Source organism: Electrona antarctica, assembly GCF_951216825.1.
Source record: "Electrona antarctica genome assembly, chromosome: 7".
In the NCBI taxonomy this organism is placed as follows: Eukaryota; Metazoa; Chordata; class Actinopteri; order Myctophiformes; family Myctophidae; genus Electrona; species Electrona antarctica.
Window position 1 is genome coordinate 28,840,408 of NC_136812.1, and position 13,279 is coordinate 28,853,686.

At 43.1% G+C, this 13,279-nt stretch overlaps 2 protein-coding genes across 2 annotated transcripts in view; both read right to left on the reverse strand.

The window, feature by feature from the left end:
* ap1m3 (adaptor related protein complex 1 subunit mu 3) overlaps nt 1-349 on the reverse strand; it is a 45,035-nt gene extending 44,686 nt beyond the window's left edge. The window contains exon 1 of the mRNA XM_079505810.1: nt 77-349. Coding sequence (XP_079361936.1) covers nt 77-118 — 42 coding nt within the window. The 5' untranslated portion in view covers nt 119-349. The remainder of the gene's footprint in view (nt 1-76) is intronic.
* A 3,085-nt stretch (nt 350-3,434) lies between these two features.
* cUnh1orf210 (chromosome Un C1orf210 homolog) overlaps nt 3,435-13,279 on the reverse strand; it is a 64,894-nt gene continuing 55,049 nt past the window's right edge. The window contains exon 5 of the mRNA XM_079505689.1: nt 3,435-3,532. The gene's annotated coding sequence lies outside the window, so the exon portion shown is untranslated. The remainder of the gene's footprint in view (nt 3,533-13,279) is intronic.

Genomic DNA, 13,279 nt, shown 5'->3' on the forward strand with positions numbered 1-13,279 from the left:
TAGCGTTGCGCTAACACCTGAACGAACGCTCTAAGCAGCAGGTGCTGTCATCTAACTTCAAGTCGCAACAACTCACCTTTCCTTTGAGGTCCAGGATGAATATGGCAGATGCTGACATCTTGGAAGATTATACCGAGTTCAGTAAAGTGGACGGATGGCGAGTGGCGTTCTGTAAATCCGTGAAATGCGGGTCATTTATTTGTACAAACACTCAGCCCTGTCATCTTCCTCGCACACCGTCGTCGCTCGCTGCTGCTGTGGCCCGTCTGCGATGTGCTCTTTTTCCGGGTATTGTAGCTCCGGCGCGTCACAGACAGACCTGTCGGGCAGCTTTCATCACTGGAGCTCAGCTGTGCATGCGGCCATTTATACTTCAGTCGTACGACAGTGAGTGTCGCTGCTTGGAAAGAAGTAACAGATCCAGCGACACCCTCGTGTGATGGAGTACGTCGTCATCGAGATACTTCGGGTTGTGGTAGTAGTCTATAGTTTGCACATCTGCACCTTTCACATCAGTGAGGCCAAAATGTTTCTTATTAGAATTATTGATTAATTTCTGTCTAAAGTCCAGATCAATGTACCCCAGGTTTTCATTTTTTTCTGATCTAGGCCTACTGTAGGCTATACGGATGGGCCAAGTCTTTTTCATCAGGCAACTGCACTGCACTACAACTATTCCCATCATTGAGTACATGACGGGAATATAAAGTTCGGGCACAATATTGCATTTTTAAGGGGAAAAGGATCATACTACACCTACACATTTTCCGTGTTCTGAATGAATCACAGACTCTTATTATTTAGTTACAGAACATTAGCCTACACTTTTTTGTCTCCACCAGGCCGAAGGCATGGGGAGAGAGTATGTTTTGCACTCCGTCCGTGTGTGTGTCCGTCCGTGTGTCCGTCCGTGTGTCCTTCCGTCCGTCCGTTACCAGCTAATCTCCGGCACCGTTAACCCGGTCGATGCCAAACTTTGCACACACACTCCCTGGATGCCAACGATGAACCTCTGCCCTGCATTTTCCAGAACGGCCTGTTATAGCGCCACCATGAGGCAGCTTTTCACATTGTTTACCTAAAACTGCACCGATCTGCGTGAAACGTTGCATGCACACTCCCTAGAGGCCAAGCACAAACCTTTCACCTGCATTTTCCGCATCTGCCTTTTATAGCGCCACCAGGAGGCCCACTTTTGTAAAACACATTTTTTGATATTACTCCTCCAGATTCTGTCCAAAAATCTCACAAATCGTTACACAGTATCTCTATGGTCATGTGCTCAAGTCGGATCTGTCCCATATTTCATATTCCATCCTAATTGGCTATAATTGGCTTTCACAGTTTGCAAGATTGCCCCGTTTTGAACCAAAGCCTCAAATCATGAACGCAGCATGCAATTTACGTGAAATCTTTCACACATTTTCTTACTAGGCTGAGGAATATATCCCACCCTTTTCACATTGGCCTGTTATAGCGCCACCAACAGGTTGATTTTTGCAAAACACATTTTTGGAACAAAATGCCTCAAGTCATCCAATTGCCATCAAAGGCAAACATGTTTATATTACTCCTAAACATTTTGCCAAACATCTCACACAGTCCTATCCTCCTGGTGGAGACCTGTGCCCAGAAGGGCACTTTTTCTAGTTTTCTATAATTTTTATCCCACAATTTTGACCCAGTGTCAATTATCTAATGTAATCCTGGGCGCTACACAACCTGGGGTGGCAGGACTGACCTCATGCTTCCTTCTATGCATGAGGTGTCCAAGCTGCTTCTTTTCACCTGAAAGGGGGGAGTTTCCCCGGCCGGACGTAGCGCGTGGAAGGAACACGTTATTCCGACCAGTTCCTTTCCCCTCCATCAGGCCAGGATTACTGTATGTTTTTTCAGGGTACCTTGTTTTTTGTGAGGGTACCCCTAGGTCCCTAGGTCCCGACGACCTTGCATGTCACCCCCATCTCTCTCCCCATTTCCTGTCACCATACTGTACAGTCTATCCAATAAAGGCAGAAAAAGCCCCAAAAAATGCATGGGGGAAAATATTATATGAAGTGAAATGATGTCTTGGTCAATAGTGTGATATGAAACAGGGACCAGGGAGACAATTTTTTTTTCATGCTGAGCGCCCCCAAAATCCCAAATAAATAAACGTAAATAATTTACATGGGAATGTGGATAAGGGGCCCCAGCCCAGGGGTAACAGGTACAGTCGCCCCACTACTCTACCTAGCTGAAAATAATTCATGTTGGTGATTATATAAAAGGTATTATCATATTAATTTATCATTGTTAAGTTCACTCTGTATATCCACGGGCATAATAGCATATTGATGCCATTACAAAACATGGGCTACATGGAAGAAATGTGTTTAATAAAAAAAAATTAACTGCTAGAAGGTCCTACATAAACTTAATTAAGCAGTCACCGTCTCTGTGTCATGTTATTCTTTCTTAATTTTACAGAGTATAGAGATCGACTACTATACAATCAAATAAATCTGTATACAAGATCATTTCAGAGGGAGGGAAATCCTAAATTAACTGTTAACTACATTAAAAAGAATCGCGGGGGCGAGTTGGTAAAGGGGCAAGTCGTTTGGTATTCAGCCCAGGTACATGTCTGACAATTTGACCCTTAGAAGGGGGAATTACAGTAGGTACAGTGCTAGCTCTGGTCCATAGCCTTACTGCTTCTATTCTTCTATTCTGTCCTGCATTAAGGCGCTGCTACTTTTGCTTTTAAATCTCACATGGAACTCAGACCAGCCTCTCCTCTTTAGTGGAAATCTCAAGAACGTTTGACCTACTCACCAATACAAAGACGGGTTGTGTCATTAGGAAACCTACTTTCCTTAGTGGACACACTCTGAGCCCCCCACCACACGAATAAACTGTACTTTTTGGCCAGAAAGGGATTTTTTTTCACCTGAGGAAAAATATTCTCTATGAGGCAATTCTCTGGGCAATATCGGTAGAGGGCGCATTGGAGTAACTAAAAGTATTTTTTTCCCGGTGGAAAAGTAGCAGAGCCTTAATGCAGGGCAGAATCATAGAAGCAGTAAGGCTATGGACCAGAGCTAGTACAGTGCCAGAGATCAGTGACATCTTAATTCAATTTACCTGTGCCGATTCTCTCATTATCCTAACAACAAACAAGCACCAATAAGGACCTTTAGAATAACTTTGAGAACCTATACCACAATGCTCTAAATTTCCACCTCGATTCGAACTTGGGAAATCAAACATCTAAGCCTCAGATGTTTGATCTTAGATTCTAAAGGGAACCCAACCTCCCCCACTGGGAAACACAATGCAAGATGAGATGCCAATGTATTCACCTGGATTCTAATAACCTGGGTCTCCTGCATGGGAAACCAAACATTTACTGCTCATCCAAAGGGAAATTGCAGACACAATTGATGCTCCATTTCAGTTTGCAAAGAAATTTCTAATAATGGGAATGAGTAGTGAATGATTCATAGGGCTAGATCTAGGCAAACAAAACAAAACTATGCTGATACAGAGCCTAAACTTTATGTGACTCTGTCACTAAGCGATGGTGAATTCAATTTCATCCATCTCTTCCTCAGCAGTAGTTTCGTCCAAGTGTTCCAATGCCCTCTGTGCCTGTTCCCTCTCGCTGGCCTGAATGTAGTTATCTTCGATGAAGCCATCATCATCTTCTTCCTCGTTCATATGATCGCCAGAGTGGGGGTTCATTCCATGCCCCTCATGCATGGGAAATTCCACGTCCAAGCCTAGAATTAGCAGTAAAACATATATTCAACCAGTGCAATGTTCCACTGTTATTCGGAAAAGGGGGAGAGATTTGAGGTGATTTCTATCTCTCTTGTTAAATTACCAACAGGATACAGCAAGGAACTCCTGTAAATCTTTTACTGTGACATAGAAGAATACAGTTAGTGTTTATCATCATGATGAAACTCTCCCAAAGGTAGAAAGCAGAAAGGCAAGGCTAATGTTATGATACAATGTAGAGCTGCTCCACTGACAGTGAATAATGAACTGGCTTTGTGAAATCACATGATGTTTGTCTTAAAATTCGCAACCAAATTAACTTTTAATTATGGCAATAATTAATCCCCCTCCCAGAAAGCTATCCATTTTAAAGACACAGTTGGCTTTTCCATCTCTCTTGGTTTTGTTTTTTTCCTGGCTGTGGGAGGCAGTGGCTGTGGAGAGTTCCCTAGATTAGGAGATACGAGCGATTATTTTGGAGCCGTAAACAAGGCAGTGAACATGTGCGCATGTGTGAAACATCAAGGAGTATGGTGCAAGGAGAGGCCAACCAAAAAACTAAAATAAATGAATTTTAATTTTTTGTTTTATAAATAAAAATTATTATTTTTATCAATAAAAAAAAGCACTAAGACGTGTCTACAACTAGGGCTCCGATGTTTGGATTAGATGACGTGTGTACACATCCTATGGTCTAAATGGGTTAAAGGAGAATTCCATACTAGAAGGCTTTCTTTTCTTACCTTTATTTGTAGTTGTTACGTCCCCACCAAAGAGGTCCATGTGTTATTTTGTGCAAAAGTGCATTATTGGCTATTTCCCCTACCATAAGCACTCAATGGAGGTTGGGTTAATTTGCTTATTTCCATCAAAATAAGTAGTAAAGTGTGCCGCTTCATTTTTGAGCGATGGAAATAAGCGAATTAGCACAACACCCCATAGCCCCATTCAATTCAATGCAATCCATTGAGGGCTTATGGTAGGGGAAATAGCCAATAATGCTCTTTTGCACAAAATAACACCTGGACCTCTTTGGGGACGTAACAACTACAAATAAAGGTAAGAAAGCCTTCTAGTATGGAATTCTCCTTTAAGTGGCACTCTCTTATCTCCCTTTTACACAAGCACATGGCCGTTTATCAGTTCGGCTTCTCCTACCAAACCACTCCGTAAGCACACATCTCTCCATGCACAACAAAATCTGCATGCCACAGGAATTCAACTGCACTACATTGCATCCATGAAACTGCCGTATTTACTGTACAAATATTGGTTTTGTGTGCCATACTGTTGCAACATAGAACGCCAAATTCCTCCATCCCCTGGTTCACGGAAGTAATTTCTCTATGGGATCATCTTGAAATCGTCTCATATAAGCATTGTGGTCCAAAAATAAACAAGCTGTCCCGGCGATATTGTCAGGGAGGTGTCTCTGTATCGTTCACGACAGTTAGTCTGACTTACTCTGACTTATTAGCCAGGCTAAGACTTCGGTGCTCTATTTCGCCGTGATGCAAATTACATCACAATTTCCACATTCACCGACCCCTCCCCTTTTCACTACACACACACACACACACACACACACACACACACACACACACACACACACACACACACACACACACACACACACACACACACACACACACACACACACACACACACGTACATTACACTACAGTATACAGTACAGTACAGTACAGCAGGGGTTCTCAACCTTTTTGGCTGGGGACCCCCGGAAATGTTTTGGCCATGTCTCGTGACCCCCGCCCTGACCCCCTCCCCACCCCAATACAAACTGACTGCAAAAATAATAAAATAGAGAAAATATATCATAAATTAATACTGAAACCAGATATAATCATTTTAAGGACATTTTTTAATATATTTTGGGGACCCCTCAAAATAATTTGGCGACCCCCCGAGGGGTCACGACCCACGGGTTGAGAACCCCTGCAGTACAGTACAGTATGAAACCGTATAGTACAGCACGGTACAATACGGTGCAGTGCAGTACAGTAAGGTACAATACGGTACGGTACACTACGGCACAGTATGTTACAGTACAGTATGCTGCTACAGTACAGTACAGTACAGTATGGTAAAGTATGGTACAGTACGGTACAGTACAGTATGGAACCGTATAGTTCTGGAGAAAAAAATCTGAATATTTTTCTCTCGTTTGATATCAATGAAAATGCAATCCGTCGGTTGGATTCCCTATGACATCTCCAGACATCGTACGGATGGAATATTTTAAGGAAGTCTTGTCTTTGACTCTTTTGCCTGGGGTTACTAATTCCAAGAAAAACACAAAGTCAATACAGGTGTAGTCCTGCAGCCTGTTGTACAGAGATACATGCTCTGACATAAGGTGGTTCATTGCAGGGTCTATTGGAAGTCTACTAAAGTAACTAAAACAGGATGGAAAAGGAGCGTTCCGCTATTCAGTGGTTCAATAATGTAATGTTCAGATCAGGTTCTTGTTAAACTGTCCTGACCATGCCAAATAAATGGTGCAGAGCTGGCCTATCTCCCCTCCAGCAGGAGCGAGGTGAATTTACAGACTGACTTAGTCGGTCGGGACCGACCAATATATGGGACCGACTGACAGACACATGGGGCTGACCGACATACAGGATTTACCGACCGACATACGGGATTTACAAACTGACTAGGTCGGTCGGTAAATTTACCTCGCCCTCTCTCCTCCAACTGCCATAACCGCTGCCGAACCCAGGGGTCCTGATGACCTGGAACCTGCTGCCAGGTGATAGTGGTTTGTAGATAGTAGAGTTTGTAGTCCGAAAATAACTGTTGCCTTGCAAGATTTCCAATAGTATTGTCCCATAGGGCTTTATGCTGAAAATAAATTATAAGGCTAATACAAATAAAGGGGGTTTCGCAACATAAATTAGACCTGTGCTGTGAATAGTCTATAAGCTAGCTAATTATCCAGCTACAGTATGATGTGCTTTATTATGCTTATATTACATTTGTGTGTGGTTTAAAAATGGTAAAAAATACTTATTTATTTGTGGAGATGTTCAACTATAGTGTATATCATAAGCCTTGATGTTCAACTATATGTACATCATAAGCCTTAATTTGTTTTCAACAGAGCTTATTGTCTTGATTTATCCAAAACCAACTACAAATATTCCATTAGAAATCTACATGGAGGTAAGTTCCAGGCTGGCCTGCAAAAACACTATAGCACTGTACAGTAGGGTCCCTGCCCTAGCATTTGCGATGTGGTGTTCTGCTGCCATCTACTGGGTCCAGAGAAGGAGGACTGAATTGCAAATGGAATGATCATTGTCCAGTGTCAGTTACATAATAGTATTACTTACTTGAGTAATGACATTTAAGTAAGTGACATTTGTAAAATGTTACTGTAAAGTTGGCCGAATGGTCAAGGCTCCAAGAATCGACAGTCCAAGAATGTAGATATGTTTTTGTATTTTATTTACCTCAAAACACAGAGCGAACGACCCATGCATGATTTGACTGTGCAGGCTAAAATAATACTTAAAAAATAAAGGCTGGTCAACAATACACTTTCAAACACTTGACAACTAAACTAAGGAAGAACAACAAACCAAGAACTTAAGAAACTGTAAATGGGCTATGCCTTCCTTGAAGGCCCTGGCAGCTCTCCCTTGGAGTTGTCTACTTTGTCTCAACTAAAACTAATCATTTTTCCACTCTGAGGATCCTCCTCTCCACATTTCCAGCCTCCCTTATATACCAGGTGAGACCCACCCACAATGATTAGTAATTGGACAATCTACTCAAACAAGGTAAACCATGACCAATGAGTTAGACCAACTATACAATTACACATTTCCTTAATAGACTGAATGTTTTCCAAGGCATCAAATAAATCACAAAACAATTATAATAGAATTAGGTAACACAGATAAGAGTATATGCTACACATAGCCCCACCTCCAAGGAGCTTGAGTTCCTGTGCGTTTGTAATGTTCAGTTTTACATTGTGGAGTCTTCTAGTGTCTATAGGGCACGGGTTGCCCTGTGACAGTTACTGTTATAAATGGAGTAAAAAGTACATATTACTGTTTCATATTAATTTGAAGCATCTATAGTTCATGCAGGGCACAGGAGTCATCCATGCCTCAGCTGTAGGCCTAATCAGGTGTGTGTTATGCAATAGTATTATAGCGTCTGATCTCTAATGGCAGTTGGCATGAAAGAGAGTCTGTACCACTCCGTGTGCATCCTCAGGGGGAAGGTGAGCATTCGGCTGAAGGTGCTCACACTATCCTGCAGCACGACATAAAAGGGGTGGGAGGGGTTAGCCAGCATGGAGTTAAGTTTGTCCCTTATCCTCCTCTCCACGACTGACAGGCAGCAGCCCCTCCAATCTGAGGCCAACAACCGAGCTGGCCTTCTTAATGATCTTATTGAGCTTGTAAGAATGTGTGACCTAGGAACACATCAACGCATACATACAAATGTACAGTACTAGAATTTCGCGGGCCTTCGGCCCGCTCATCCCAGAGTTGCGTTGCCCCGCGTTGCGATACAGAAGTCCACAGATACAGAAGTCCACAGTGACACGCGTTTTATGCAGCTGTTTTGTGTTGCAGCGCGTGCGCGCGCGCGCGTGTAGTGTTGTTGTTCTTATCCATATATGCGCCTCGGTTCGTCCCGTTTGTTCCACGCCAGGTGTCGACGCAGTCGTTCGTGCGATTTGCGTGTTTGCATTATTTTAACTGTGTAGGCATACCATATTCTGAATTACCAAAAAGAGGACACATGCGCGCGTGCATGTGGATGTGCACATGCGCGTGCACGTCGTGCACGTCGTGCATGTGCCGTGCGTGGGCGGTTCTGTTAAATTGAGATGTCAAAAGAATCTATAGCCTAACAATAAATGGATCAAATATGCTCTATATTAGTTATGTATTTATTTAAAGCAGTGGCTCTGAAAGGTGTGATCCAGGGACCCTCATGGTTCCTTGAGGGGGTTCCAAATGGACCCATTATAGGTCTGTAACTGTGAGAGTGTAACACATGGACCCAAATGGACCCTTACAGGTCTGTAACTCTGAGAGTGTACAAATGTAACCAAATGGAGTCTTTTATAACTTGTAACTCTGATACTGTAGAAATGGAATCAAATGGGACTCTTATGGGTCCATTTGGTTTGACTCTCAGAGTTATGGGGGTCCTTGAAATTAAAAAGTTTGAGAACCTGTATGCAATGGCTTATCTGTTGTAAAAAGAGAGACCAGCCTATTCTCCAAAGCATCATATGTTATTCTTTGCTAGGTTGTACAAAATAATATTGGGTCATTATAATTTGCAGGACTCACCGCGCGCACAGCTGCCTTGTCTGTGTTGACATGACATGGGCTTGCAGGACAGAACTTGTATTTGTGACAGACACATAGTTCCTTTGCAGACAATACAATGTGCTTCTCATTGGTCAGTCACAAAGCTAAGAAAACAGCAGCCTACTTTGTCTGCATGTCAATGATGAGATAGTTCTCCGCTGTCTGTCTATCTGCAGACAGCGGAGCAGCCAGCGAGCCTTTCTCTGATCTGCGGTCGGGACCAGTGGTAGTGGTGTCAGCGTGCAGCGCATGCAGAGTTATGAAGAATACACATTCCGGGGTTCGGGCTGAAAGTCCACCTCTCACAGTGTTTTTCCACTACGAACCATTGAACGTGCATTGTAATACACATTGGTGTGAATGGTCTGTGAGCGTAGCGATACACTACAGGCGATACGTGTAAAACCCCGGACATTTGAAGGAATTTATAAAACCACCCGGACTGGCCGGACAGGCCCCCAAAAGAGGACGTATGGTAAACTGTGTATGTAATCGCGGCGCTGTCCATCCAAGTTAGAATGAGTGTGTGTGTGTGTGTGTGTGTGGCTGGCTGCCCTGTGTTTTGCAGCGTGGGGATCGCCATGTGAGGGGGCTAGCCAATAAGGGCCCTGTGTTGCATGTGGAGAATTGTGTAGGTTAGTGTGTGTGGTGTAGCCGAACGGGGTGGTGAGAACATGAGGGGGATGTAGCACAGCAATCGGTGACCCCTACATTAAGCTGTGTTGCTCCCAGCATGCAGTGCAAATGCGTGTTGTAGCAACCGTAGCCAATGGGAAAACAGGATGCAGTGTTGCCAGGTCCGCGAATTGTAAGCGAGTTGTAAGTAGCGTGTTGAATGGCATTTTTTCTGGGCTTGTTTTCATAGACCTGGCAACAAATTAGGCGGGGGTGTCGGTGCTTGTGGCGTGTTTGTGTGTGTGTTTATTTACTCATTGTTTGTGAGTCTGGACGGGAGGCGGCTTTAGTGGCAGTGCAATGACAATTTTTACGCGGGTGATGTTGAGTGTGGCCGTGCTGCGCGACATGAGGAGATAGCCGTGGATCGACGCGGAGGGTAAGTCTGTGACGTGTTAGTGTGTTTAGTGGGTTGTTGCAGTGTGTGTTGCAGTGTGTCAGTGACGTAGTAGCTGGTGCCTTTTGTTCCTGTGCGTGCGCACAGCGTTTTGGGCACACCTTTTCAATTGCATAATAGATAATAATGTATATTGTTGCGACCGCACTATTAGCAACCACACTAATGGTTATGATTGACTAGAGCGGTGCCCGTGGGGCACTGGCCTACTTGGAATGATGCAAGTTGAAAATGCATGCCCCACCCAGTTATTATGTATGTGTCCCTTTTATGCCCATATATGGAGTTCTTTGTCAGGCATGCCCAAATATGGAGTCTATGCAGATGTCAGAAGTCGGTGGGACCAACCCATATACGGAGTTCTTTGTCAGGCCTGCCCAAATATGGAGTCTATGCAGTGACTCTGTACACCAAACCTACAGACAAGAATAGTCTTTTACATGCCACCAGTGCACACCCCCCTGCTTTGAAGAAAGGTTTGCCATATTATCAATTCCTTAGACTGAAACGAATCTGTATCAGATTTTGAAAAAGAGAGAGACATCATGTACAGAAACTTTGTTGAAAGAGGGTACCCCAAAAAATGGCTTGACTCTGCTTTAACTAAATTGAATAATCAAAACCGGGTTGCACAGACCAAAAAGAAACATTCATGTGCCTGCATCACTACCTATAATCCTTTGAGCAATGATATACGTAGTATCATAGAGAAACACTGGTATGTTTTGTCAGCTGATCCTGAAGATGCCAAAGTGTTCACTGACCCTCCTCTTTTCTCTCATTATAGATCTCAAAGCATCAGAGACTATATGGTGAAAGCAGACTGCTACATACCCCCCCAGCAACACACGGGCGGCTGGATGGAGTCACCGGCTTCTACCCTTGTCTACATTGTGTGGCCTGTAAAGACTCCTGCACTTTGAACACATTTTCCAAGTGCAGTTACTAACAAACAATACACTATCAGACAATTTGTAAATTGTAGTTCTTCTAATGTAGTCTACATGATTTAATGCAAATGAAATCTACAGTATGTAGGCAAAACATCCAGGGCAGTACGCACATGCATCATAGAACACATGAGTGCCATTAGATGCAAGGACATCAAATCTCCTGTCGCAAGACATTTCATGGAAGCTGGTCACTCCATAGCAGATCTGTCAGTTATTGAAAAGTTAAGAAATCTAGAAGAGGGGGTGATTTAGACACTAAACTCCTCCAAACAGAATCTAGATGGATTCTTTTTTACAGTCTGTCAATCCAGGTGGCTTGAACGAAGATCTCTGACTCCAGTGCTACTACCTATAGAGAAGTCATTTTCAAAAAGTGTTTTGTATAAGACTGTCAAAATGTGGTGTATGCAGTACTCATGTTTCCTATATAACTGTATGAACTTGTATATCTATTCTGTAAATGTCCACGCCCCACCATCAGGTGATGTCACCAATTAGTAATTCTCAGCACCTGAGCTGTATTGTTGGAGCTCTTTAAGAGCAAGTTCTTTGTCTGTGAAAATCAATAATCATATAGCATTGACGAAGGTCTTAGGACCGAAACGTTTGCTTTTTAATTGCACTTTGAGCACAGAGCACTTTATGAGCATGATAAAATAAAAGGAAAAATGTTTCCCTAAGTCTCAGTCTATAGAAGCTTTTACTTCATTTTGTTATACAGTGAGCGAGTCGTGTAAGGTCAGGTTTTCTGATGTCAGAAGTGATGTCATATATGGGCACCATATATGGGGGCTTTCCCATGTATGGGGATTTTGAGTGATACACTGATGGACAAAAATGTACAATTTCATAGTGAAATTCACTTTGATGAACTTTCTGAAGTGATGCATAAAGCAACTTTCGGGTCAACGTTTTTATGCCTGTCTCGACATTAATCATTCAGCAACTTTCCCAACGATTCACCAGCTTACATGGAACTGCGAATATGTTCGAGGCAATTCACCCCAACACACTGATGGAAGCTCATGATGAGGAGTTACACAAAGCTGCCCGACGACTTAGTAAAGCACTACAGTTGCGACATATCCCACATGTTTCAGGGACCAGATACCAAAACAAAAGTCTGTTTTTGACCTAGCTAGGTCATTGTAAACCACCCAGCAGTTACCTCTACATTCAGTGAGGTTTGCACAGCCTTCCTATTATTTCTGACTATTCCTGTCACTGTCACAACCGCAGAGCGCTCATTCTCAAAATTGAAACTAATTCAAAACTACTTGAGAAGCACAATGGGACAGGATAGATTCACTGGACTGGCCATGTTGTTGATTGAAAATAATCGAGCAAAGAAACTGCTCATACAGGCTATAGTGGATGAGTTTGTGTTTGCAGTGACGGAATGTTGCATGTCGGGTGTGTAAAATAGTTGAGGGGGGGGGGGGGGCCTGGATCATGTGCTTTCCCCCCGGCCCGTAATTCATTAGGGCCGCTGACTAAATTTGTTGTTAATTAGTTGTTAATAATAATAATAATAATAATAACTCTGTCGAGGTGCCAACTTGCGCCTTGAGTCTTCTTTGTGATTACCAACGATGGGTCATGGCCTACATTTACCCTTGGCACACACTGCCACCGAGAGACAATTGCATGGTATCTCCACAGCTCATACTGGCATTCGATTATGCACTATACAGTATATATCTACATAATAAGATTAACCAAATCAATATGAATATTAAATCAATAACATGTCAACAATGCCAGCATACCGTTCTTTAGGTCAATTACTGTACGTTATAGCAATTACACATTCAAATCCTGATTGTTAATTTAACCTAGAGATAAAATAACAGTCAGGCTTTTGCTGTGTACAGAGACATTTCCCTGGCAAAACTGTCTGTCTGTCTGTCACCCTAATAATGATATTACTATTAGATCTTAGATAATACATATTCATCTTTTTCTATCAGGATGGCACTGCTAGAAGCGCGACCTTACCTGTCATAGCTGCCGAACACCACAGACTGGCCACTGGGGCTGGTGAAGGCCACCGTGAACTCCTTTTCAGCACGGTCACGGTCACGGCTATAGTCAAACGTCTGCAGGACGTGGCCCTCTCTGCC